Source organism: Colletotrichum aenigma (genome assembly GCF_013390185.1).
Source record: "Colletotrichum aenigma strain Cg56 chromosome Unknown KSG_Cg56_contig06, whole genome shotgun sequence".
Classification (NCBI taxonomy): Eukaryota; Fungi; Ascomycota; class Sordariomycetes; order Glomerellales; family Glomerellaceae; genus Colletotrichum; species Colletotrichum aenigma.
This window is the reverse complement of record NW_023500912.1, coordinates 1,092,127-1,115,745: the sequence shown is the minus strand read 5'-3', so window position 1 is coordinate 1,115,745 and position 23,619 is coordinate 1,092,127. Positions and strand designations below refer to the sequence as shown.

At 51.6% G+C, this 23,619-nt stretch overlaps 7 protein-coding genes across 7 annotated transcripts; 2 read left to right on the top strand and 5 right to left on the bottom strand.

Annotated features, from left to right (window-relative positions):
• Positions 1-184: 184 nt before the first annotated feature.
• asqE-0 (Short chain dehydrogenase asqE) lies at positions 185-1,018 on the top strand (the record flags this gene model as incomplete). Its single annotated transcript, XM_037324585.1, has 1 exon — positions 185-1,018. The coding sequence occupies one exon, from the start codon at positions 185-187 to the stop codon at positions 1,016-1,018; it is 834 nt and encodes a 277-aa protein (XP_037177025.1).
• Positions 1,019-2,061: 1,043 nt separating this feature from the next.
• On the top strand, positions 2,062-4,408 carry CGCA056_v009337 (uncharacterized protein; the record flags this gene model as incomplete). The annotated part of the gene is made up of 3 exons (XM_037324584.1): positions 2,062-2,199; positions 2,248-4,316; positions 4,372-4,408. 3 exons carry the CDS (start codon positions 2,062-2,064, stop codon positions 4,406-4,408), a joined length of 2,244 nt encoding a protein of 747 aa, XP_037177022.1.
• A 2,382-nt stretch (positions 4,409-6,790) lies between these two features.
• Positions 6,791-7,601, bottom strand: CGCA056_v009336 (uncharacterized protein; the record flags this gene model as incomplete). Its single annotated transcript, XM_037324583.1, has 2 exons — positions 6,791-7,405; positions 7,458-7,601. The coding sequence occupies 2 exons, from the start codon at positions 7,599-7,601 to the stop codon at positions 6,791-6,793; spliced, it is 759 nt and encodes a 252-aa protein (XP_037177021.1).
• A 1,297-nt stretch (positions 7,602-8,898) lies between these two features.
• Positions 8,899-9,899, bottom strand: RTM1-0 (Protein RTM1; the record flags this gene model as incomplete). Its single annotated transcript, XM_037324582.1, has 3 exons — positions 8,899-9,120; positions 9,187-9,603; positions 9,678-9,899. 3 exons carry the CDS (start codon positions 9,897-9,899, stop codon positions 8,899-8,901), a joined length of 861 nt encoding a protein of 286 aa, XP_037177024.1.
• A 9,515-nt stretch (positions 9,900-19,414) lies between these two features.
• On the bottom strand, positions 19,415-20,020 carry trk2 (Potassium transport protein 2; the record flags this gene model as incomplete). Its single annotated transcript, XM_037324581.1, has 1 exon — positions 19,415-20,020. The coding sequence occupies one exon, from the start codon at positions 20,018-20,020 to the stop codon at positions 19,415-19,417; it is 606 nt and encodes a 201-aa protein (XP_037177023.1).
• A 32-nt stretch (positions 20,021-20,052) lies between these two features.
• Positions 20,053-20,829, bottom strand: TRK2-2 (Low-affinity potassium transport protein; the record flags this gene model as incomplete). The annotated part of the gene is made up of 2 exons (XM_037324580.1): positions 20,053-20,120; positions 20,172-20,829. The coding sequence occupies 2 exons, from the start codon at positions 20,827-20,829 to the stop codon at positions 20,053-20,055; spliced, it is 726 nt and encodes a 241-aa protein (XP_037176821.1).
• A 1,084-nt stretch (positions 20,830-21,913) lies between these two features.
• On the bottom strand, positions 21,914-23,041 carry CGCA056_v009332 (uncharacterized protein; the record flags this gene model as incomplete). Its single annotated transcript, XM_037324579.1, has 1 exon — positions 21,914-23,041. One exon carries the CDS (start codon positions 23,039-23,041, stop codon positions 21,914-21,916), a length of 1,128 nt encoding a protein of 375 aa, XP_037177018.1.
• Between the last annotated feature and the right edge of the window lie 578 nt (positions 23,042-23,619).

Genomic DNA, 23,619 nt, shown 5'->3' with positions numbered 1-23,619 from the left:
AAGGCCTGTTACTCACCAAAGGTTGGAAGGTGTCAATATCACTCACCTCGACAAGTATAAAAAGACTGCTAGGGGATGGGTTAACTGAGATTATCTTCTCGACACCATTCAACTCACCATTCCCTCACCAAGCCTTACACTCAACATCAAAATCATCTTCTTCATCCATCAGTCACTATCAAACATGTCTGCCCCCATCAACACCGCAGAGCCCTGGTCCCTCGCCGGCAAGACAGCCGTCGTCACCGGCGCCTCCCGCGGCATCGGCAAAGCCATCGCCATCCACCTCGCCCGCAAGGGCCTCACCAACATCGCCATAACCTACGCCGCCAATCAATCCGCCGCCGACGACACCATCGAAAAGTGCCGCGCCCTCGGCGTCAAGAATGCCGTCGTCATCAAGGCCAACGCGCTCAACCCGGACGCCTGGCCCGATGTGATCAAGCAGGCCCTCGGGGCCCTCAAAGTGGACACCATCGACATCCTCATCAACAACGCCGTCCTCGCCAGCATCGACCACTACAAGGCCACTCCCGAGCTCAACGCGGATAACTTCTCCGCTGTCATGGTCGCGAATGTGTACGCCCCCGTGGCCACCACGATCACCTACATGGAGCACGCGGCGCCCAAGGCCGGCGGGCGCGTGATTAACATCTCGAGTGTGGCCGGTCGCCTCCCCAATGGGAATCCCATGATTACGTACGGCGCGAGCAAGGCTGCGCTGGACAGTTTCACGCGCTCGTTCGCCGACCAGTTCTCGTCTGAGAAGGGTATCACTTTCAACAGCGTCATCGTGGGGCCGACTCTTACGGATGCATTTGAGGAGGTCACAAAGTCTATGCCGAAGGAGCTAAAGGATAAGTACATCGCAGAGACGTCTGCTGCTCCAAGATTTGGAGAGCCGGAAGATATTGCTTACATTGTCGGGTTCCTTGCCAGTGAGGAAGGCAGATGGGTGAACGGGGCTGCTGTCAGCGCCAATGGCGGTTTCAGAAGCATGCTCGCGGCCCTCGGTTAGAACATTAGCTGGCCGCAGCTCACCAGATTTCATATCTATCTGGTTTTGTATCAATCTGTACTTTAGAAGCTTCATGTTTCCGCTCAAATCGTACCCGCCACGAACCGGGGATTCTAGTACCGCATGTGTGCGTCAGCCCTCCGTCAATCCCTGCTTCCACGCACCGCTCACACCCATGGAATGATGGCTTACCTTCTAAACACAAACTCATATTCATTTACTGATACAAATGTACTCGATTTACACTCGGTATATTCTAATCATTTATTTCAGTGTGGAATTTTGTTTTACTTTGTTTCCAATGCTTTTGCGTTAGCTGTCTGGCCGTTACTCGTAATAACTACGCACTGCGAAAGAGATGGGCCTCTTGTAGCACAACAATAACTACGGTGACAGTGAATCTATATAAAGAAATTGCTGTCTTACAAAGAATTTGCGTTTGATCACTGGAAGCTTTTATGGTCAGCGTAACAAAGAATTGATATCATGGACTGCGGTGTTCCCCATGATAGACTTTAAAGGGGCTTTCATGGACCCTCGGGTGTCAGCGCTCACGCTGCTCCAGGTGGTCAGTCCTCGCTATGAAGGCGTTGAGTCATCTTGTACATTTTACTCCCTATTAAATGTAAAATCAAGCCAGCTCATGAGTTCCGGTGGCATTCAATTATGTCTCCCAACTTCATTCGTCCGTCGAAGAGTTGCAGCAGAATACGCAGAGTGGGTCTGCGCAAACAGAACATACCGTCCGTATGCAGGTTGCCGCTTGCCTCTCTTTCGAACCTGGTCGAAGTGGGAACTTCCTTTCCTCGCAGACGTTTTGAAAAAAACTTCTTCCTTCACCTTCCCAGCAGCAAGGTCAATACAGTGAGTGTCATCCTCCGCGCAGTTTGCGATGCCCGTCGGCTTCAATCTCCCAGTTCTCTGAAGAAATCACGATCAAATTTTACTGATACACATTTGCAGATCATTTTCCCGCGGATCCAACAACCTGCAAACGCTCAACCCATCAACCGCTGCCCTCGCGCAGCTTGGATCGCGCGATGATGGATTACAGCGACCTATCCTCCTCCTACAAGCGGTACAAGCTCAAGACCGCTGAAGCCCTCGACTGGCTCGTCCTCGAAGCGAGCAAACTCAAGACCGCAATCACCTCTCCCCGCCAGTACAAAGTGTGGGAGTTGGTGGATCTGGCCATAGCATGTGCAAACGCGGGGTGAGTGATGCCGAAGGAGACGAGGAAGGCGCTGGAGGAGTCGCTCTGCCTCCGCCGTCGATGTGCGGAGTGGTTTCTACAGCACGGCTCAGAGGCCGCGAATGCAACTCATACCTTTTTCAACGAGAGCCTTCAGAGGATTCTTGACGCCTTTGCTCATTCCAAGCCGGAGGCGACTCGACCCTCCGCCTCCCCGCCCACGAGCAAGCCCTCCTCCGCGACGCCGTCGGACCGAGACACATCCCAAACCAACTACTTCGCCGTCCTCGCCGACGATGACGATGGTCATTGCCAATCCTCTGATGAAGACGTCTCTGCTGGCTTCTCCACGGAAAATGATGCGACTCGGCCTGACCGAGCCGCAACCCACAAGACATCACAAGCAGAGCATTGTTCCCAAGAGACTGAACAGAGTGGCTGGGTAGCCTTTGATGACAACCATATGATGGAGCTCGGTTGTCTTCTCAAAGATTGTCGCGATATTCGTCTTTTCCTGCAGCGGTTGTGGACAGGATATTCAAGCTCCAAAGTTGACCTCGTCACCGCATGGCTTGTAACTCAGGCAGGCTTCCAGCATCTCGTTGACCTTGAGACCGTCTTCATCCAGAAGCACCCATACCTTGACAACCTGGAGTCAATATCGAACGCCATGTACTGTTTCTGTGGGCTAGGACAGAGCTCTTTCTGGCCCGACAGTGCGGCAGAGGGCTCACAGCGCTGGGATGACAAGACTCTCCGGAACGTCGACAAAAGGCTATGGCTGTCGGAGTCAAATATGAAAGACTGGCTGCTTTGCGACGTCTCATTCATGTTGGAGAACCTAGACAGCGAGTCGAACCTGGAAGCTAGAATCAAGGACGAGCCCTGGAGCCTTCCGGAGATCCCACTTTTTCAAGTGAAAGGTCTCGAGCTCCGGAGGCTCTTTGATCTTCAACGCGAGTCTCTGGCAGCAGGAAAATCTGTGGACTGTCTCGACCTTCTCACATCCCGCCTGGTCTCAGAACCATCGAAAACGGCAGGCTCTCCCGTCCGTCTCAGCACGGCGGCAATGTGCAGGACCTATCGCGACATTACTAAAGACCTGGTGAAAAACCTGAACTACAGACCATTGCAAGACGCAAGGTCTTTTGCCCGCCTCATGACGCAAGCTGGCAACGAAGTCACGGCCTGGCAACATTACCGATTTGCTCTGCTTCATGGCTCGGATGGAAAACCATTCATCCAAAACCCGATCCTCCTTGGCAGCCTTCTCTGCAGCGCGTCTTTTACCTCACATTTGGCAGAGACTTTCAGTGTCAGCTATTCCGGATCCCTCATGGCTGTCGCTCACCAGTACAACGCCATTCGCATTTTGAGCCTCGATACCGTGCCTCGTTGGAAGGATCTCGAAGTCTTGATCGAGTTGCAGAAGGCAGCCATCTTTGCCCCGGAGCCACCTCGGACTTTTGATCAATGTATCATTCGGTTTTGGCGCTCCCAGGGACTCAGACTGAGCGAGATTAGAACCAAAACCGCTACCGCCGACCGCCTGGCTTTAGCCGCGCAGAGGGTTGTCCCCCTGCATCGCCACCTCAAACAGATCTCGAAGACCGACCTGACTCCTGAAGACATTACCAAATGTCTCAACTTCCACATCAAATGCGAATCACAGAGGAACACTTTCGGGTTTCGCAGGGAGTTGCGCGGCATCCCGCTGCTCGAACATCTCTTTTACGCCTGGGAGAAAACAGGGATCTGGAAGCTATCACTCAGTGACAGGGTTGTGAGGAGCGCTGTCGAGGCTGAATTGGGAAAACTTCGCGGTTCCCAGGCTGGAAACCGTCCTCTCAGCGCTGTGGACCTCCCGGCAGTTGTCTGGCTTGGCCAGTTGCAAAAGATGTTTCAGCGAGATACACCTGAGATGTTCTTTGACTATTCGTATCTGGAACGCCGGGTCATTAACCAGTTGTGCAAAGATAGCGCGTCTCCTGACCACGTTGCAAGATTCTTCGAGAACCCTGACCGAGGACTGTCTCAATGGATGAGCCACATGTCCAACAAGTCGAATCTCGCGGTAGTCTCCGATCATTGGAAGGCTTGGTGCAAGTAAGTCAATCTGATTTGCAAAACGTTGAGACCGCGACTAACTCATCAAAACCAGGGAACTGGGCATGGTGGTCCCTTCTAACATTCTTTGATGCGGTGGGCAGTTCTCATGCATGCTAGTACCCACAATTGGGCCTAAAATGTTTCTGTCTTTTTAGTTAGTTTAGCAATGAATGATTTGATTGAGACAGAAACTCTCCTTAAAGTTATTAGCGACTCCCACCCCCTTATTCCATTTGACATTGAAAGTGAGAAACACTGAATCGACCGCCCTTCGAGGATGGAAACCATCCTGGGCCTCAACTTGAACGTAGTGTTATCATCTAGAATGGACATCCACATTAGTGAGAGGTCTTTTAGTTTCTTATCGAAATGCTAGGCCTCGAGTTAGCCATTGTGACCACAAAGCGGCTAGGTCATTCGGGATCTCATCGTGGACGTCGCCTGTTTTTGTGAGGCGATATGTTACTATGTCGTTCTCAGTCCAGCAAAGGCGCCCTTTACCAAATGACACAAAGATATGTACATCTCGTCTTCAAAGCCCAAAGCAGGTTGCAGGGAGCAATGCTTTTGGCGAAAGAGGTTACCTCGTCTTTCTGATCCGATGCCACTGCTTTATGTCGCCCATGTTCTGTTGAGATTACAAATATGCAAGGCACTCGTTCCATGCGATACTGTAGCTTGTCAAATAGGCAGTCTAGATTCTTACATTTCGCTGGTACATCACAAAGCCAGCTTTCATTCAATTCCAAAATCATGAAAGTCACTCAAGTCCGGACCTTGCGAAAGCTCCCGCAAAGTCAAAGACTCAAGTCGATCCTTTCAGTTCAAAGATGGTCGACGTGCGGCTCTGTTTCTCAGGCACCTAGCCGACAGCAAATCACTCGGAGTTATAGGAGTTTCCCAGCATTTCGATGACATTGAGTCCATCGTTGGGATGGTGGCTATCCACGCTAGATGTTGAGTGGAGTATGCTTGCGATGGACGGTGCATTAGGGACTTGGATTCATGTGGCTTGAACAAGTCTCAAAAAGGAAAGTTTCTTGTGTTCTTGTGAACAAACGAATACTAATAGTTTGACAAAAGAGGGGAGGCTTAGCTATCAGGTGTTGGCTTGTGAACTGAAGTCGACCTATGACTATCCGGTGTATCATGTGAAGCTTGCGTTTGAGGCGAGAGAGGAAGTCAGTAGGTAGAGCACAGAAGGACAAGGTGTTGCAGGGACCAAAATGTTCCCGGGGTTCCTGTGTTGTCTGCTCATTTAGGCATCCAATTCCAACACATCGTAAATTAAGCCTTTGATAACTGCAAGTGAGTTTTGAACGAATTGAAGCATACGACTTAACTGGGTCCCTTCCCAGAGACAAGACAGTGGTGGATAGTGGAAACATTACAATCACCGACCGTTATGTATCCACGTACCGTCGTATACACATCGGCCGTCACTACCCGCTCACTACTCTGAAGCGTCCCTTGCTCCAGGTCTGCCGACAAATACAAACAGAAGCACTGGACTTACATCGGTCGACACAATCGTTTCGTCATTGATGCTCCGATGCTATCGCACAAGCCCACTGCCTGGAGGTCGTCATTCCTCCACCCCATCTTGCGCTCAATTCGACTCCTCCGACTGAATGTCAAAGACCTTGCATTAGGTGACGACTGACCCAGCCTGATTGAGAACTTCTCTAAGCATGCAGTCAATCTTCGGACCCTTGATATCGCCTCATTTGGTCCTTTTGGTACCATTCCCAGAGACTTGGCACTCTCGAGGGTCCTACATTTGGTTGAGGCAACTCCATCACTCGAAACGATCACTTTAGACGGTTCAGAAATGGGCACAGAAGGACTTGCAAGCGAGTTCGAGGCAGAACTTCGGCTTCGTACATGCCTTTACGTGGAGGATATCGATGTCAGCAGCTTTTTGAGGAAGCGCTATGAAGAGTCACAGCCACGCGAGACACTGGGTTACATTTTCCTCAAGATTTGGGGAGGCCGATTCATTAAAACCTACAATAGAGGAGATAATGCAGGAGGAGAGGCTCTCAATTGGTACCACCGGGGACAAGATCGTGGCAGCGCTGCCCAGGATCCCAATCATTCGACGAGTAGCATGTGGGACATTCACATTCCGACGATTCCGCGGACCATTGCTAGGAACTTGCAGCTGCCTATGGGTAACATGCACTTTGAGTGAATAAGTAGCCTTTTTCAGCACTCTATCATGGGGAAGGTCCAATATTTAAATGCTCTATGGGGCTAGCCAGAATTGACACTCCAAAGTACCAATGACCTATCTGTTCAACTTTCATTGCAGTCTTAAGTCTCAAATTGTGCCACAATTCCCCACGTCATTTAGTCAACACCATGCTTAGAATGTCACGGAATAAGTATGTTTCCAGTCTCTTTTGCTTTCGGCATCCAACATGGAAACTTGATTACATGTAGTCATACCTAACGTACACCACCCCAGATCAACTGAAGAAGTTTCTTTTCTTCGATTTGCTCGCATGCTTCCTTCCTGCTGTCGTGTTAGGTTGAGCTGCGGGTGAAGCGGGGATTGGAGCAGCGGCCGGTGGTGCCATAGCCGGAGCCGCCGGAGCAGCTGGCGCAGCGGGAGCGGGAGCGCCAGCAGGTGCAGGCGGGGGAGTCATCGCAGATGGACCAGAAGGGCCCGGCGGCATCAACGGCAACTGCAAAGGAGGAGCGCTCAACGACGCGATACCCATTCCGATAGATCCAGCAGCTCCACCAAACGCCATCATGGCTCCTGATAGGCCCTCCGCGGGCAGTTTCGAAAGAACAACTTGGCCGAGAGCTCCCGAGAGCATGTTTTGATTCTTGAAAGACTGAATAAGTCCGGCTGTCGCTCCAGTCTGATCGAGCATCGTTCGCTGTAGCATCGTGGACATGACCATAATCTTCACACTCTTGGCCAGGGTCTCAGCCGTCTGCTGAAGGGCGATTCCATCGGTGATCGAGATCGGCTGAGTGGTGGAGATATCGGTGCGTGCTTGAGCCAGAGCATTTTCCACTCCCTGCATTGCCGGTCCGAGGGCTTGCGTGCTAACCGGGTCACCCGATACACTCTGATATCTGTTAGTGTGTGTTCCAGTTCAATGAATGGTCTTCAACGCCTACCCGGACTGCAGCATCCAAATTCGACGCTGCTACGGAGATGAGCACGAACGAACTTTGGATGGTTCGAACGTCCTGTCCATTTTGAGCGACGGCTAACCCCAACTTGAGCATGAAAATGCTCCATGCGAGAATAGAAACCCTCATCCTCACTGCGATCGCTAACCAGAGCGAAGAAAAGCAGGATTAGACAGAGAAGACCGAAAAGCAAAAATCGAGAAAGAGAACCAAGATAATTATCAATTCAACTGCGAACCTTGCCCAACTCCCTGAATGTCAGGTTTAAGTTGAGGCTCATACAAGCTTATAATAAGAGCCCAGCAGATGTGACCCAATTTTTCCTCTGACCCGCATCCAAGTGACATTCTTGGAAGAGCTTGCTCCAGACGCCTCAGACCTTGGGACGCCGAAGCTTCCGTTGCCGCTGGCCATCGTGAAAGACAACGGATAAAGTCGGGGCCAAGATCTTTGATCCAACAGCGCAAGGTAGTAGCATGCTCGGACCCGAATCCGACCTGGGGCCGATCCCAATGAGGGTGTTACGGAGCTCCGATTGGCGTCATAGATGAGATGAAACTGTTTCCCAAGGTGCCGTTCGCTTGGACACCTGCCACTTTTGGGAACTGACAGGAGACTTTTGTTGGTTTGCGGAGCCGGTCTGTGCCCAAGCAGTATCGTTCCAGTGGGATGGATTCATACACACACAAAAGGTTAGGTGCCAGTTCATGCATTCCCAGAATCTTGGGTCGATCTCCTCGCATGGTGCATGTTTTTCCGAACTTTTCGTTCGTATGCAGAAAATGAGGCATTGTGCCGTGGTCTAGATCTGCCAGATGATGTCAGTGCCGTGTATTGCCCAATATCGGCAGTGCCCCATCGTATCACGGGAAGGTGTTCCGAAGAGATGACACGAGCCCGAGAGAGCGGAATCACTTGCAGCAATGCTCATGTGGCAGCGAAAGCGTGGTGGCTGCATTTGTTTAAGCTTCCTCTTCTCTTATTAAGCCTCAGCTGCCAAAGCTGTTCGGTCGTTCAAATGAAATGAGTTTTCCTCGTAGCCTTTTCTCGAGTTGTCCCGTTGGCATAGAGTTGAGTGACAGGTGGTAGATGTCCCGACTGAATGGCCTTTCTCATCGAATTACAATATTCTATTGAAGTTCAATCACATTTTCAATCCGTAGTTCATATCACTGATCAATCCTCTAGCCACAGTGGAGGCTGACACATAATGAGGTGCAACATGCGAACCCGACGCACGTGGGCTTGTGCACTCATCTTCGTGTTTGGTGTTGTATTACTTCCCATTTAGGACCCTGAAGCCCAATCTCCACTCTTTACGGATCTTCAAACACGTTAGGATCCCTCGACTAATGTAACAACATGATCACTCGGTTACCCTAGTCACTTTTCAGCCGCCTTGATAATTGGGATTCTTTCTGGCCATTCACGTGTTCTGCTGCGACCGGATGATTTCCTCTCGGGGAGTGTTTGCATGTTTCTCCCTCTCTCCGAATCGGCCTAGAAACTTGCCAGGGTGCCACACGCAAAAGACGGCGATGGCAACGACCATGGTGATCCCTTCAAATACCCAGAACATCCATTCGTGGGTCATGGTGTAGCCCTCTGGGCCCTCGGCAAATTCTATCATCCGGTATACGCACCGAATCTGCGGTTTCGTTCAGAATTGGCTCGAAATGCGATGGTCAAGAGACATTCTGTAGGGTCCACATACCAGAATAAGAAAACTTGAGATGTATACCGCTTTAAGAATGCCGAACCATCCAGCCGGAGCCTCGGGTACAGCCATCATGCGAGACAACTTGTGATAGCGCAAAAGAATGCACATGTATGTCGAAAATACCAAAACCTGAAGCGCAAGACCGGCAAGCAAAATCTTCATGGCGATGTCGCTGAGCGGTCCAACCCAGCTGTTCGCGCTTGCCATGGAAGATCCCGAGGACTGGACGCAGAGGCATATGATGTCCAATGTCACATAAATTCGCGTTAGTAGCCTTGCTGGGATGTTGAAAATTCTGTGCCTCGAAGGAGGTAGTACATTGCGGATCAGTTGACCGATTAGGAGGTAGTTTCCAGCGGCGACGAAAAGGGGGGCGAGAACGATCAGAGAAGTGCTTGTCGCGAACACACCCTACATAAGAGACCTGTCAGTTTCAGTTCCCATGAGATGCCAGCAAGCCTCAGAGAGTTCCCGGGCCAACTCACAATATTTTGGTGATCTTGCGTTGAATGGCATCTCATCGCATAGCCGACCACCTCTAGAGAGGCACCAATCGGGACACAAACAAAATACCATGACCGGTACTTGAATGCCGTGAGGTATGTGACCCAAACAAAGACGGCTGCGTACATAATCGTTCCCACGATAGCCAGCGGAAGCGACGGCTCATACAGCCATACGCTCCAGTCTTTCGCGGCGTCCGCCATGTTCAGAGAAGTTCCCGGTCCTTTTCAACACCTATGATGAGTCTGAATATATCTGAGGTATGATTGAACAACGCGCGATTAGAATATGAAAGCTGAATTGTGCCTTAGAGAATTTACCATCAACAGTGCAGGAATGTTTTTAGGTCTTTAGTAGTCTAGAAACATACAGCTATGTATGTTCTTCAGTGCGAGGGAGTACGCGTACTGCTCTTGGCTTTCGTTCTTCCACATGTGCGATCTTATGTTGCCAAGGGATCAGGCACTCCCAGTATAGCACTTTTGCGGCGCATACACACACTCAATACCAGCAATATCGATTCCGTGTGTCCATCGCTGGATTTTAACAATCTTCCATCTACAGTGAATGTCCTCAACTGTCTTTGAGAAACTCACTTTACTAAGTAAAATTTCACAGGACTCGGTTCACATCGTGGGCCCCTTAAGAGCTGCGCATGCGAATTACGGTGGTGAGCGGACGCTGAATAAATTGAGCACGACTACCTTCGCCAGATATAATGACGGGTCTGTTTATCACTCGTTCAAAATGGTCTTTTCTTCAAGTTCAGAAGCACTTTCCGACGCCCGAGTTGCTAGACGACCATGCAGGAGAGCGGCGCGGTGGTCGTCGCTGCCAATGGGACGCCCAGACATTCGCAGCTGTGAGTGGATCTGCGATGCCCTGCTACGGCTCATCCTTGATTGTGGCCAGCTGCTTAAGCGAATGCGACGGAAACGAAATGTCGATTCCATCTCTGCACCTTGATGCCCTCAATACATTATCCTGGTCTCGTGCCACCAAAGAACCACGTGGACCATGCGTATTGCCCGGCCTGGGTTGCGCCTCCAGCTGGTACAGAAGGCGACCTCCAACTTGCCGCGCAATCTTTCCAGGGTCTACCGTATACGCTATCTTCCTCTCCTGTTGAAGCTTGAAGCGATGGACATGTTGCCATGAGGGTATTCGAATCGGCCATTCACACACCAACCTTGATATCTTCGAACGGGTGTCGGCTGACCTCAATCATCATGCGGAAACCAGCCACATACTGAACTGCGCCACCGTCATATTCGATTTTTATGGCTCCATGCCTCATCGGTGCACTCGTCCCATTTGAAATTCAGCAATTTGAGATGGGAAACCAAGTACTGATGGTTTCATTCAAGATTCGACTTTCATGAATGTTCGTGTGTCGTTTTAAATCTCTAAAAGAGGCAGCGTAATGGAAAGATGGAAGTATTTGTGCTTCGATTCGGGAGGATCCTCATCCACCAACATTGCGCAGACCAAGATCACCACTTCCAATAGCTCAGCCACACAAACCTTAAAGTCACCCTGTATGCTCGAGCCATCCATGGTACATGCAACACTTATTATCGGAGATGTGCCTGATTGTCGATATATGTGTGCTCAATGATCATTTGATGAGATCCAACATTTCTTCTCTTCCTCATCAACCTCACCGAGGGCCTTTCAAAACAGAAGTCCACATCTCACCGCACCACATCCGTTGGACTTACTCTTCGACATGACTTCTCTTTCTCTACCTGCAAATATCAGCAAGGGTGAGGAAGCTTTATTCGAAATGGCATGGACCATCAAGATTCTCATGGACAAGGTATCACGATTGGAGGAAGAGGAAATCGGTGAACGAAAAGTCGACAGAGAACAAATACGAGCGAAGAGGCCCAGCGATGTCGAATCCGGTACAAAGACAGAGGAGAGGGTGGCGAAACGCGCCAAAGTAGCCGACATCCATGAGCAGAGCGACGACGAGAATGCCTGGAGAGCCAGCCCAGACACGATGGTTCTGGATAGCCGCATCAGTGGCAATTCTTCGGAGTACCTCATGGCCGCATGCCGACGCTGGCATACCGTCTATCAAATATCAAAGGGACGCGAAATTAGAGCGGTAGATCCCACACGGATGGATATAACAGCACCCATCGGATTATGCACATGTGGTGCTTCACTCGAGACCAAGCCAACGGCCCAACGCAAACCAAATCATCGCCTCAAGGCTCGCATCCCGCAGGTAATAATCAGGTCACTAATATATATGTTCAAGTAATTAACGATATGCTCAGAAGTATACTTCCTCCTTTCGATGAGATACAGCATTTTTGTTTCAGACTTGAGGAACGAAAGTTGTATCCCGAGGCTCCTTGCTACGATGCCGCTTAACCACACCATCCCGTCGAAGACAATCGCTTTCAAATTTGCGCTTCGATGATGCATGCGATTGTACCAAAGCGTTGTCGGAGGGGGACTTGCCCTGACCTTAGGGGTTGTTTGGCGACGAGCGCATCCGTGTTCGTCAGCCCTTGTGTTGGGTTCGTCATCCCGTACGGTCATTTCCCTGCTTCAGAACGGGAAGGTCATCAGGCTTCTCAGCTCTCGTCACTAGTTTAACAAGCTGGATGGTTCCAGTTCACTGGTCGACTTCACTGTAAGTGCACTCTGCTATCTTCTTGCTTTTCAAACGATGATGAGAGGAGAATCTACCACGTAATCGTGTCATTTAGCCAATACATAGAGTCCGACATTGGCATTGATCGATGAAATAATTGGCGCGATGCCCTTGTTAGAACCGGTACTTCGCGTTTCCTGAGCCGATTTCGCGAAACCAAGATGCGTGACTCGGTGTAACAGCCGGACCTACTTCTTCAGGCGGGGTAAATTTCTTTCCGAGATAAGTGACCTCTCGCGAGGCACTTGCATCGTCGGTTGTGTATGGTTTTCGCGATGAGACGCGTTGGACAATCATGACCGTAGGCTACTATCTCCATGCCATGCGTCGTGCCTGTTCCGCTCAGCGACGCATCCTCGGGACTGCATTTACACTGGGCGAATCGCTATGCACACAGACTTTTCATATTTCTAGTTGCGGCTTTCAAACGGAGCGCTGCTCGCCCAGGGGTCTACAGACTTCCGAGGGGGGCGCGGGGGAACTTCAGCCCTCTATTATGAATACATAAAGGGCCTACACAGTACGAGGCCTAGCATGTGCTTAGCATATGCTCTGCGTAGCCTTACTTTAGGGGCTCTACCTTAGGGGCCCTAAGGGCGCGTATATACTTAGCATAAGCCTTACCTTAAGGGCCCTGCCTTAGGAGCCCTGCCTTAGGGGCCCTACCTTAGAGGCCCTACTTTAGGGGCCCTAAGGGTACGCATAGGCTTTTTTGAATTTTACTGTGCAACTTGCATTTCCTTGCATAAGTGTGTGGCGCTTGCACGGCCACAGCCCCCTAGGAAGTCTGTAGACCCCCCTGCGAGGTGTGCACCCGCTTTCAAATAAACTTCGTTCTTTGCAAGCGACAATCCGCCCTCTGTGTTAATTCCGCCGTCTCTGCGGCTTACTTCCATCCCCCCCACGCCCGGCGATGGACCGGGCCTGAACATTTCTACTCCGCCTGCCTCCGGCCCCTCTCGTCAGTAGCCGGCGGCAGTGCCAACCTCAAGTAGGCATCCTTACTCCGCTACCCCGCAGTCACTCGTTCGCTTTCAGTGGTTAATCTTGGATCTCACAGCGTTCGTGGGCCCTTCATCCATGCCTCAGCCGCTGTTGATAAAGAGGGTGAGCCGTCAAGAGACGAAGATATCCGTAGCTTGCGTACTTTCGTCTGCCCTTCCCCTCATACTCAGAGTGTTCCAGCTCCTGGATCGCCTTCGTATCGACGCATCCACAGGCTGCAGCGCGGCGGCCTTTGCAGACCCCTGGTCGTCAAGGGTCTTGTTCCAATGAAGACGGTCCGCTTCTTGACGTCCATAAGCAACAGCGCGCAGTTGCCTTCGCTGACCAGGTCATGGGTACTGCGCCCGATAAACCCTTGCCTGCGTCGCGCACGCTAAGTCGGACCATAGGCTGGGTCGGCGGTCGTCGTCTGTAATACCGAGGGCAGAGTCGCCTCCAATTATGTTTTCTCAAACTTCCTCACAAGCATAATGGCAGTTTCCGCAAGGATGTCTCTTTCCTCTCCGACCCCCAATCCAGAGTCATGCCGGCCCGGCCCGGCCCAGCCAACGCAAACTTGTAGCAGACCTAGATTGCGAGGAAAGATCTGCTCCTACCAAAGTTCAGGTCTAGGCGCAGGCCCTCCCGGGTCACGATTAATCTCTCGCGGTGTATGCATGCACTTCACCATGTCTCCTTTCACAGCCCCTGCAAAGTGACGTGGCTCCCTCTCGGACTCGGGAAGTCAAATCAGCCCATACGATAGATGAATGGACAGGCTCAACGCAGTGAGACGGCGTTAAATGTGAAATGGTTCCAAGGATCTCGCATGCAGTCCTGCCCAACAGAACACCAAAACACCTACGTTGGTATTCAATGCGACAGTAGTGGGGCCTGCAGGTCGACAACTTCGTGCTATGTTTCTGCCGAAAGCTCGCATATTGCTGGTTTGATATTGAAAATCAAGAGCTGACATGCGATTGGCCCAATAGTTTGACGCCGTGTCACTTTCTCCTCATTCAATTGACGACTAGCAATTGCAGTTCTTTGCGTCAAGGTGGTCTTTAATATGCCAAGCTGGGCGCAACAGATAAGACTGCATAAGAGAGAAACATGAGCTGTCGGGAAATACTACTGAGACAAGGGGAATGTGGAGGAAATGAATGTTAAGCAGTTTGTGTTCCCACAGGTAGGTGAAGCCCAGCCCCGCATCGTTTTCTTCGACGCCGCTTAGTCTACAATCGGCCACGAAGTAGCTCCAGCCATAAACAGTTTTCGGCAACCCTGAGATGATTTCACGAGCGTCTACCGCGAGACAAACCCCAGAAAGTCAAGATCACCAGTGACACTATGGCCAACGCGAACATCCATGTCCCCGCGCCGGTGGAGCTCTTCGCCGACGACGATGAGGATGTGAGCTCGGAACCAGCAGGATCCTCGGGCGATGATAGCAGCCACGGCGTGTCAGGCTTGCGCAAACTTATTGATGACTTGGGAAAGTCTGAAGAAGGCGCAAAGGAAGTAGGAGTGTTTCGTCAATGGATTGACCCGATGGTGGCCGACGGCATTGAGGAGGGTTTGAACATGAGAGACTATCGTAATCGGACGCTACTTCATATTGCAGCAATAGAGGGACTCGCAGAAACCGCGAAGAGGCTCATCGATGCCGGAACAGCTCTGGACGCCCAAGATGAATGGGGGAATACACCACTCATCGACGCATGTGGAGAAGGCGATGGAAGAGGTGGCTACATAGAGATCGTCAAGCTTCTCCTCGACAAAGGGGCCAGGGCCGACATCTTCAGCAACAAGCATGAATCGCCTCTGTACAGAGCAGCCATCAATGGACACAGTCTCATTGTTCGATACCTCTTGGCCAAGGTCGAGTGGGATCTCGACATCGGAGAAGAGACGTACAATATGACACCGCTGCATGCTGCTGCTTCGGCAGAGGACAGCGTAATGGTGCAAGATCTGAGGGACAAGGGCGCGAGACTTGACCTCCGTGATATAGACGGGCGGACGCCACTCATGACAGCAATCGTCTCGCAAAGAGAAGATGCAGTGAAAGAATTGCTTCGGAGACGAAACGACGAAGATCTTCAGCTGGAAACAGACGATTCAGAAGGGCGAACACCTATCTTGAGCGCAGCTAAGGATGGCCTTGTGAATGGCTTCCGTCTTTTGATGGAAGCCAGCGCCAAGGTGAATGTTCGGGGGCGAGATGGCCAGCAGCTTTTGCATGTCGCTTGTACAGGTTATGACGACGATGGACAATACAACGAGGTGATTCGACTCTTACTGGATCAGAATCCGAGGCCTTATACGGAAGTGGCGATAAAGGAGATGGAAAACGCAGTGGAGCTGGCATTTGAGTATGACCACGATGAAAGAGGGGAGGCAATACTCGACGTCCTGGCTGAAGCAAGCTCATGGACCTCTGACACCCTTTTATCAGCAGCTGGCGAAGCAAAAAGACATAAGATCGCATTGTCTCTCCTTAAAAGGCAACTGAGGGCCTCTCTCACTCCTGATGCCGAGAGATCAGAAGGTTGGACTGCAATTGAATGGGCGGCTTACGCCACAGAACCAAAGGTCCTGTGGCTTCTCATTGCCAGCTCTCCACAGATTCGGGAGACCCACAAGGCTCTCAAGTCGTCAAAGACTATAGTCGAGAGGTTATATCACCAGGCCGAGGTTTCACTTCAAAGCCAGGAGTGTCGAGAATCGCATCTCGCAGACGACGCAAAAAGGAGCAACAAGAGCACCGCCAGACAGGAAATCCTAGACATCCTCAATAACCCGCCCACCGGCTTGACATGCCGAGACAGCTCGAACTATGGCCTACCGAGGTGTGGAGACAAGTTTTCCTCTGATGCTTACTGCGCTACAATCATTCAGTTTTATGAGACGCAAGGAAGGTTAGACAGCATCATAAGGTCTGAAACTATCAAGGAAACCATTTACAATCAAGGACCGGCGGATATCATGAAGAAGGCGATGACCAGGCTAAAAGATTTGGCGAATTCGCATGTGGTTGAGCCGAAGGGCAGCGGCGCTTTTGCACGACCGAACACTAATTTCATGGACTCAAGAACGGATCCAAAGTTCACCTGGATTCATTTACCCGCAACCAACGTAACTAGACGCTGTCAAACTTGAAGAAAATATATACTGGGGCTGACTCAATATGTGTAGATGGTCTGGATGGACGTTAGTTATCATTGTCTTTGAACGCGCGTCAAGTACTAATTATATATCTCAGCATTCACTACGGCGCATCTTGTATGACGAAAACAAAGCTAGAAGGCACCTCAATCACGTAAAGTCTTTTTTCAAGGACAGCTGGGTCGAAGTGCCGGATAAAGTGTCTGCAATGAGGATGATGAGGCCTCGTTTCGTCTCGCGCGATATAGATGTGGTCAACATGAGAAGGAATGAGGCTTACATGAAAGATGCAACCAAGGAAATGACTAAGGAACAGAATGGAAATCAGGATGCGGAGCCGCCTGCGACACCTGATGTGGCAGCAACAGCTATTTACGTGAGTGTAAAACCCCCTTCATGTCTCTTGCCAGATTCTCATGCGAAGAAAAAGATGCCATATCTGTCATACTCCTTCCAACCCTGGGAAAGCATGGCCAAACTTACACAACCACAAAGAAAAACGGGAACGGAGAGGAGCGCCAGATACGATAGGTTCCCGCAAGAGAAAGAGTTCAATTATGCGAAGAAACTCCATGAACTTCAGAAAAGGTATCAACGTTTGCTGGATGAATACGAGGGAAAGATTGCTCATGGGTCTTCAACTCTCGACGAGTCCTACTATCACTTCGAAGAGGATGAAGATTCAGTGAAAGCAAGACTCAGGCGCAATATGTCCCAGGTGGTGACTAAAAGTTGGGGAAAAGATTCGAAGCGTTTGAAGCAAAAGCAATTCTCCTACGTACCCTTGATAAGAGTCAATCAGCTATGGGTTTGGACCATAGATGACAGTAGGTGGCCGAGACAATTTTTAAAGCTTCGCTAACATGAATATCTCGCTTAGAATGGCTGATATCCGCCTCACATACAGCTGATGATGGCGAAGACGAGATTCTGAATAACATACCTGATATTCTTGAGAAGTGGGATAAAGCCGATGGAGATAATGTACACTCAGGGTTTACAGTCGATATGAGCCAAACAATCGTCGACCACTGCGTCGGCCTTTTTTGGAGGACGCCCGAAGGGCTTAATCCCGAAAGCCCAGAAGATTGCAGGTTGAGAAATCTTTCATCCATCCGCCAGACATTTTTGGGGTTCATCAACTCTAAGGTTTGTCAGACTCGACTTGGCTGCAAGTCATTGACTAATACTTCCATCAGGCGGGGGAGGACGGCAGGCTATCTATCCATCTCGACAACCTGACAACGGATATGATACCTAAAGGGTCGCATCAAACAACCGAGCACCGTGAATCAGTTGTGAAATCCAATGACAAGTTGCTGGCGGAGACCATTTCTGAAGTGGACAGCCTCTCTCGCAGGCTAGAAGACGTACTAGAAGAACTTGGTATTCTCGAGGCTACAGTCCAATATCAGCAGGATGTTCAGAGGGCAATGAAGAAGAACTATGTTCGGAACAACAGTGAAGCCCAGGATACCCTGGAGATGGATCTATCTGCGACCTATGTCATCAAGGATATCAAGAAGCTCAGCAACCTCGCGGAGAGGGTCCTTACGTCGGTACGTATTCTCGAGCCTCTGATAGAGTGTTTCTGATGCAGAGTCAATTTCAGGTCAAAGCCAAAGCCCCGATTTGTCAGAGCCTGATCGCGAATCTACAAACAGACCTCTCGATACAACAAGGCAGGGTACTCATGGTCTTTACTGTGGTGACCATTCTTTTTGTGAGTCCTTCGAACCGCTTTCAGGCACAACCTTCCATGTCAGCCGTACTTACTGTTGAAATTCAGCTACCTCTATCCTTTCTGACGTCTCTTTTTGCCTTGGATGTCGCCTCATTTGAGCAAGCCCCAGCCTGGGCATTGATCGTCATATGTGGGTACTTCCCGATTGACTGTTTAACCAACTTCTGCTAATCAGGCGCGGTTTAGTCTCGACATCTGCTGCATTTGTCATTCTATCAGTTCTCGTAGCTTTCGCAGGGGATCGAGGCAAACAGGTTGCGCTCAACTTGCTGGCGGCAGTTCTCGTATTTTTGGGATGGGATCAAAAGAAACAGACTGCGCGCAACTTGTTGGCGGCACCACAAAGGCTGCTTGACGCCATTACTACTTCTTCAAAGAAGACATTGGCGGAACTCATCGGCCATCTACTAGGGCTTTCCGAGACCCCAAATCAAACTCAGCGTGCCAATGATGGACCCCACCCGGCTCCGGATCGTCCTGAAAGTTCTTCTCAGGCACCATTCCAACGACGCACCAGCGTGACTGACTCTCTGCGGGCTAGGAAATCATCAAAGACTATCATCGGCGATAGCAATAGGTTGGACTTGGAGAAGGGATTTGGCAAAGGAAGTGGCTGATCCAGGGGATCGAATGAACAGTAGCTTGCTGGCACAGCAGCGCCCGAATATCAAGTCGTCGAGAGGAATGAATAAACATTTGTACGGTTTACAAGTCATCTACCAGGTCGTCCTAGAAATCTCATTGACTGTTGGCAATACATTTGTAGCTTATGATGCTAGATCACGTGTAGTGGCGATCTTTCTGTTGAACGAGCAGATGAAATCAGTAATGAAAGTTTGGTATGGCTTAGAGCTGAGGTTGGTGCACCGTGTGCCGAATGCCCTGCGTCGTCACAAGATGGAATGAATCTCGCTTTGGCAAGATTTCAACTGCACATGGATCCATGCCATTGCGACCTCAGTTACACAGAAGCTCGGTTGAAATGGACCTACGAGACGCTTCCCATCTATGTCCATAGCCCTTTTTGTAACTGGTATCGTCGACATGTTTTGTGGAGGCATCGGGTGATTCCATAGCGGTAGGGGAAGGTTTCCATCTAGCTCACACGAAGCGTCTGGGATTATGCAGCCACGAAATCTAGCAGGAAACCTCTAACCAGCTCTACTATCAACACCCCGACTCCTCGCCCTCCTCAACCTCCAATCCTCCTCCTCATCCTCCAACAACCTCTGCCCAGGCAACCTCACAGCCCGATCCAACGCAACCGGCAACCCCCTATGCCGCCCCCTCAACATAACAAGGCACAACACAAGCTTACTCCCCGCATGCCACCCGCCCGCAAAGCTCATCGCATCATTCGGCAACCCAACCGATATCCCCACACACCCATACGCCGAGACAACCTCAAACACAACATTGAACACCGAAAAGTGCACCGGGTCCTCCAGAAAGTGCGACGTCTCAATGATCACAATCAGCAGCACCGCGAGCGTCAGAAGCCAGAGGTCGTGCGCCAGCTGGCCGCGGATCTGCTGGCTGACGAAGCTCGTCCGGGACTCGTACCCGTGGGTGCCGGCGGCGGGGCGTGCGGCGCCGACGCCGGCGAAGCTGAGGTTCTGGCGGAAGAAGTCGCCGACGATGTTGCTGCCGGTGGTGTGGTGGTTTTTCTCGGAGGGTTGGAAGGGGTTGAGGTGTTGCTCCTCGTCGTCGGCGTAGATGCCGAGGGAGCGTTCTTCGTAGACGTTGGAGTGGCGCATTGTTATCACGACGGGGTAGACGGAGATGTACATCATGATGACGTACAGGACCTGTAGGCGGAGGAGATTGGGATGAGGTAGAAGCCGCCGGAGCGAACAGCTGAGATTCGTTAGTCTAGATCTGAAGACGTTTGAGTTGAAGATAACTTACCAAGTGCTTGGAACAAGCCATCCAAGACTCTCGCCCCAACTGGAATGGCCTCAATGACGGGGTTGCCAATGCTCAGCACCTCGAACGCAACCCAATCGATCCCATTAATCAACACAACCATGAAGAAAAGCCACCACGTCGGCCTCGAGGGGAACAGGTTCGTGTACACCCTCCTCGGGTACTTCAAGATGAACTCCAGCGTATTCTTCAGCTCCCCATGTCTCCCCTCGGCCGTAGTGAGCCTCAGCACCTTCAAAGCCGCCCAGAAAATCAACCTCAAAAACAGGGGATACGCCGTATTACCCGCCAAAATAAGCAGTCCCATCGTAATAAGCACAAAATACGCCTGCTGCCAGACGGTCATCTGGCTGAGGTTGACGTTGTTCAGCCCGGCCTCCGTGATGGCGGAGACGACGAGGAACAGCGCGTCGACATAGCTGATGCTCCCGCGCGGGTTCGAGGAGGCGTAGAAGACGGCCGAGGCGAGGAGGGAGGTGCCGATGAAGTAGGCGTAGTGCAGCGTGATGAAGTTCAGCGGCGGGAGGAATGAGCGGATGCCGCTGCCGCTTCTCGGTGAGCTTCGAGGTGTCAGCATATCATGAGCTTCATCTGAGATGCCGTTCTCGTCGCCATATGGGTGTCGCGACGGATTCGTCATGGTGAGGGTGGGAGTGAGACCCTGGTCCAGCCCTACGTCAGCCCAGCCGGCAATTTTAGACTTTTGACGCCGCCAAGCGCGTTGCGATCTAGCCAAGCAACAAGAGAGATCTCGCAGATCTGCGCGTCCAATTTTCTCGTTCCTGTCGTCCTGCCGCCGCGAAAAGAAAAGACAAAACAACCGCTGTCCGGACACCAAATCGGGCACGGGTGCATCCCTCCTTCGCCTTTGTTTTTCTCCCGGTTTCCCTCCCACATAACGCTTTAACCTCACAAACTGTCGGTGAGATACAAAGCCTTCGCAGGGGTCATCAGGGTGCCACAATATACAGAGCCTCCCGAGTCATTCGTCCAAATAAATTACACGTGCGGGAGCAGCGCGCTAAGAAAGGGACGCCGTCTGCTAAAGGCCGGGTCTCTTTCATCTCGCTTGGCGGGCGCCCCGCTGAAAGTTTGTTTGTTGTCTTCACCGATGGCGCGGTGGGTGTTGACCGAGCCTCACCGACGACCGACTTCAGTCCATTCGTTGATGTTGGATGATGAATGTACTTGCGCAACTCCGACTCTGATAACTCCAATTGAGGGTATTTCTTATCGCCGACCAAGTCCTATTGAAGACTTCAACCGCGCCGTTTATCCGGAAAGCGCCCCGTTGCGAAGCTCTGAAGCCAATTTGAAACAGGCCGACCCCTGAGCCGAAGAAGCGAACCGCGACAACTCATAGCCAATCATTCTCACGATCAAGAGACGAATACATTCATATCACTTCACAGGCAAATTCACAAGACGTGGAAAAGATTCCGGGGCAAACCAATTGATTCAAACACCCTACTCAAGAACACCCAGCTACCCGTCGCCAAAAGACACCCAAAGCCCAGCCCAAAAAAAGATGAACCAAGCTCCTTCGTCCTTGCCTTTTTCTCCTCTCAGATAACTGATAATACAATCCATGCCATGCTCCAGGAGTCATTCATAAAACACCATGAGAATCATAGAAACAATAGGAAAACAAAGAAGCCACCACCCCTCTAGACGCGAACCCTGACAGATTCCATCTTTTGTGACAACATCATCAGACACATCGCTTAGAAGCCGAGGAGGCCGTTGAAGGTAGTCGCAACAGCCTCGCTCTTGTCGCCCGAAGCCAGGATCTGGGCCTTGGCGTCGAGGCACTGCTGGTGGGCCGCGTCGTTGGCCTCGCAGACGTTGATGAGCTGGTCGCAGATTCGGTTGGTGATGATGTTGGGGTTGAGGGCGTCCTGCTGGCCCTGGGCGACGAGGGGGTCGGTCGGCAGGAAGGTGCCCTGGTCGGCCTTGCGGCCGGCGCGGCCGAGCTGGAAGTCCATGGTGGGCGTGCACTTGCCAAAGTCCGCGGCGCCGGTGGCGGCTCCTCCGGTGTTGGCGTTGCCGTTGTTGCCGGTGTTGGCGTTGTTGTTGTTGTTGTTTCCGGTGTTGGCGTTGTTGTTGTTGTTGTTGTTGTTGTTGTTACCGGCGTTCGCGGTGTTGTTGCTGGCGTTGCCGGTGTTGGCGGAGTTGTCAGCGTTGCCTGTGTTTCCGCAGTCAACGTTGTCGTTGGTGTTGCCAGTGTTGGCGTTGTTGTTTCCGGTGTTAGCATTGTTGTTGTTCTGGTTGTTGTTGTTGTTGTTGGCATTGCCGTCGTTGGCGTTGTTGTTGTTGTTGTTACCAGCACCGGCATTACCACCAGCAGCGCCCGCAGTCGTAAAGTTCGAGAACCCCTGCGCCTTCATAACATCCGCAACCGACAAACCCGTAGCATCAAACGGCGTAGTCTTGGAAGTAGCCGAGTTGGCGTTCTCGGTGTCCGAGCCGGTAACGGCCGGGTCGACGAGGGGCACGATGCCGCGGAGGGCCTCAGTCGCAGGCAGCGAGGCGTCGCCGCAGATGTTGGGCACGCTGACGACGAAGGGGTTGAAGTTCTGCTCGGCGGCGACGAGGCCCTTGGCGGCGTCGAGGACCTCGGCGCTGTCGCCGAGCTGCGTGACGATCTTGTCGGCGAGGGTGAGCTTGTCGCAGGGGTTAGCGGCGGCGAGGAGCACGCCGGGGATGCCGCCGGCGAGGGTGGCGGCCTCGCCCGGGTTGCCGACGTTCTGGAGGGAGGAGACGGCGGAGACGGGGGTCTGTTCCTGGCCGAAGCGGGCCTCGGCGACCGCCAGGAGGGCGGAGATGAGGAGGGTCTTGCTGGAGTAAGACATTTTGAGTTGTTTGTGCTGGTTCTTGGGGGTTGGTTTTGAGTGGTTCGTTTAAACAACGGAAGACCGGATGATCGAAAGAATCGAAGATAGCTTTAGAAGTTACTTTTTAGTGGAAAAAAAGATTGGAAAGGACCGTCTAGCGGTTTGTAGTTGGATTGTCGGACAAGAAAGAGTGTCGAGAACGTAAAAAAAGTTCACAGAACTGAAAGATTGGAAGAGGAGAGTAGGGCGAATGCTTGGTTTGCAGGATGAGGAGGGAAAGAAGAAACGACTGACAGACGGGATGGGCAGATGGGATTATATAGATGGGAGGTGTGGACGATGTCAGACGAGATTGTTTCCCGTGATGGACACAGACTGAACCGCAGGCACCATGGACTGGGGGCTTCGAGAAGGGGTGTCGCAGACGAGACGTCGAGGAGGTCTGCGACGATGACACTCCTTGACGGGCATCCCCCCCTCGTCCACGATCCATCCCATGGGATGAGATGCTCCAGTCCACCGAGTCGCATGCGCTGGGCCCATCCAGTAAACGCGCATGGGATGATGCGAACATGGGTGGTCAGAGTCTTTCCATG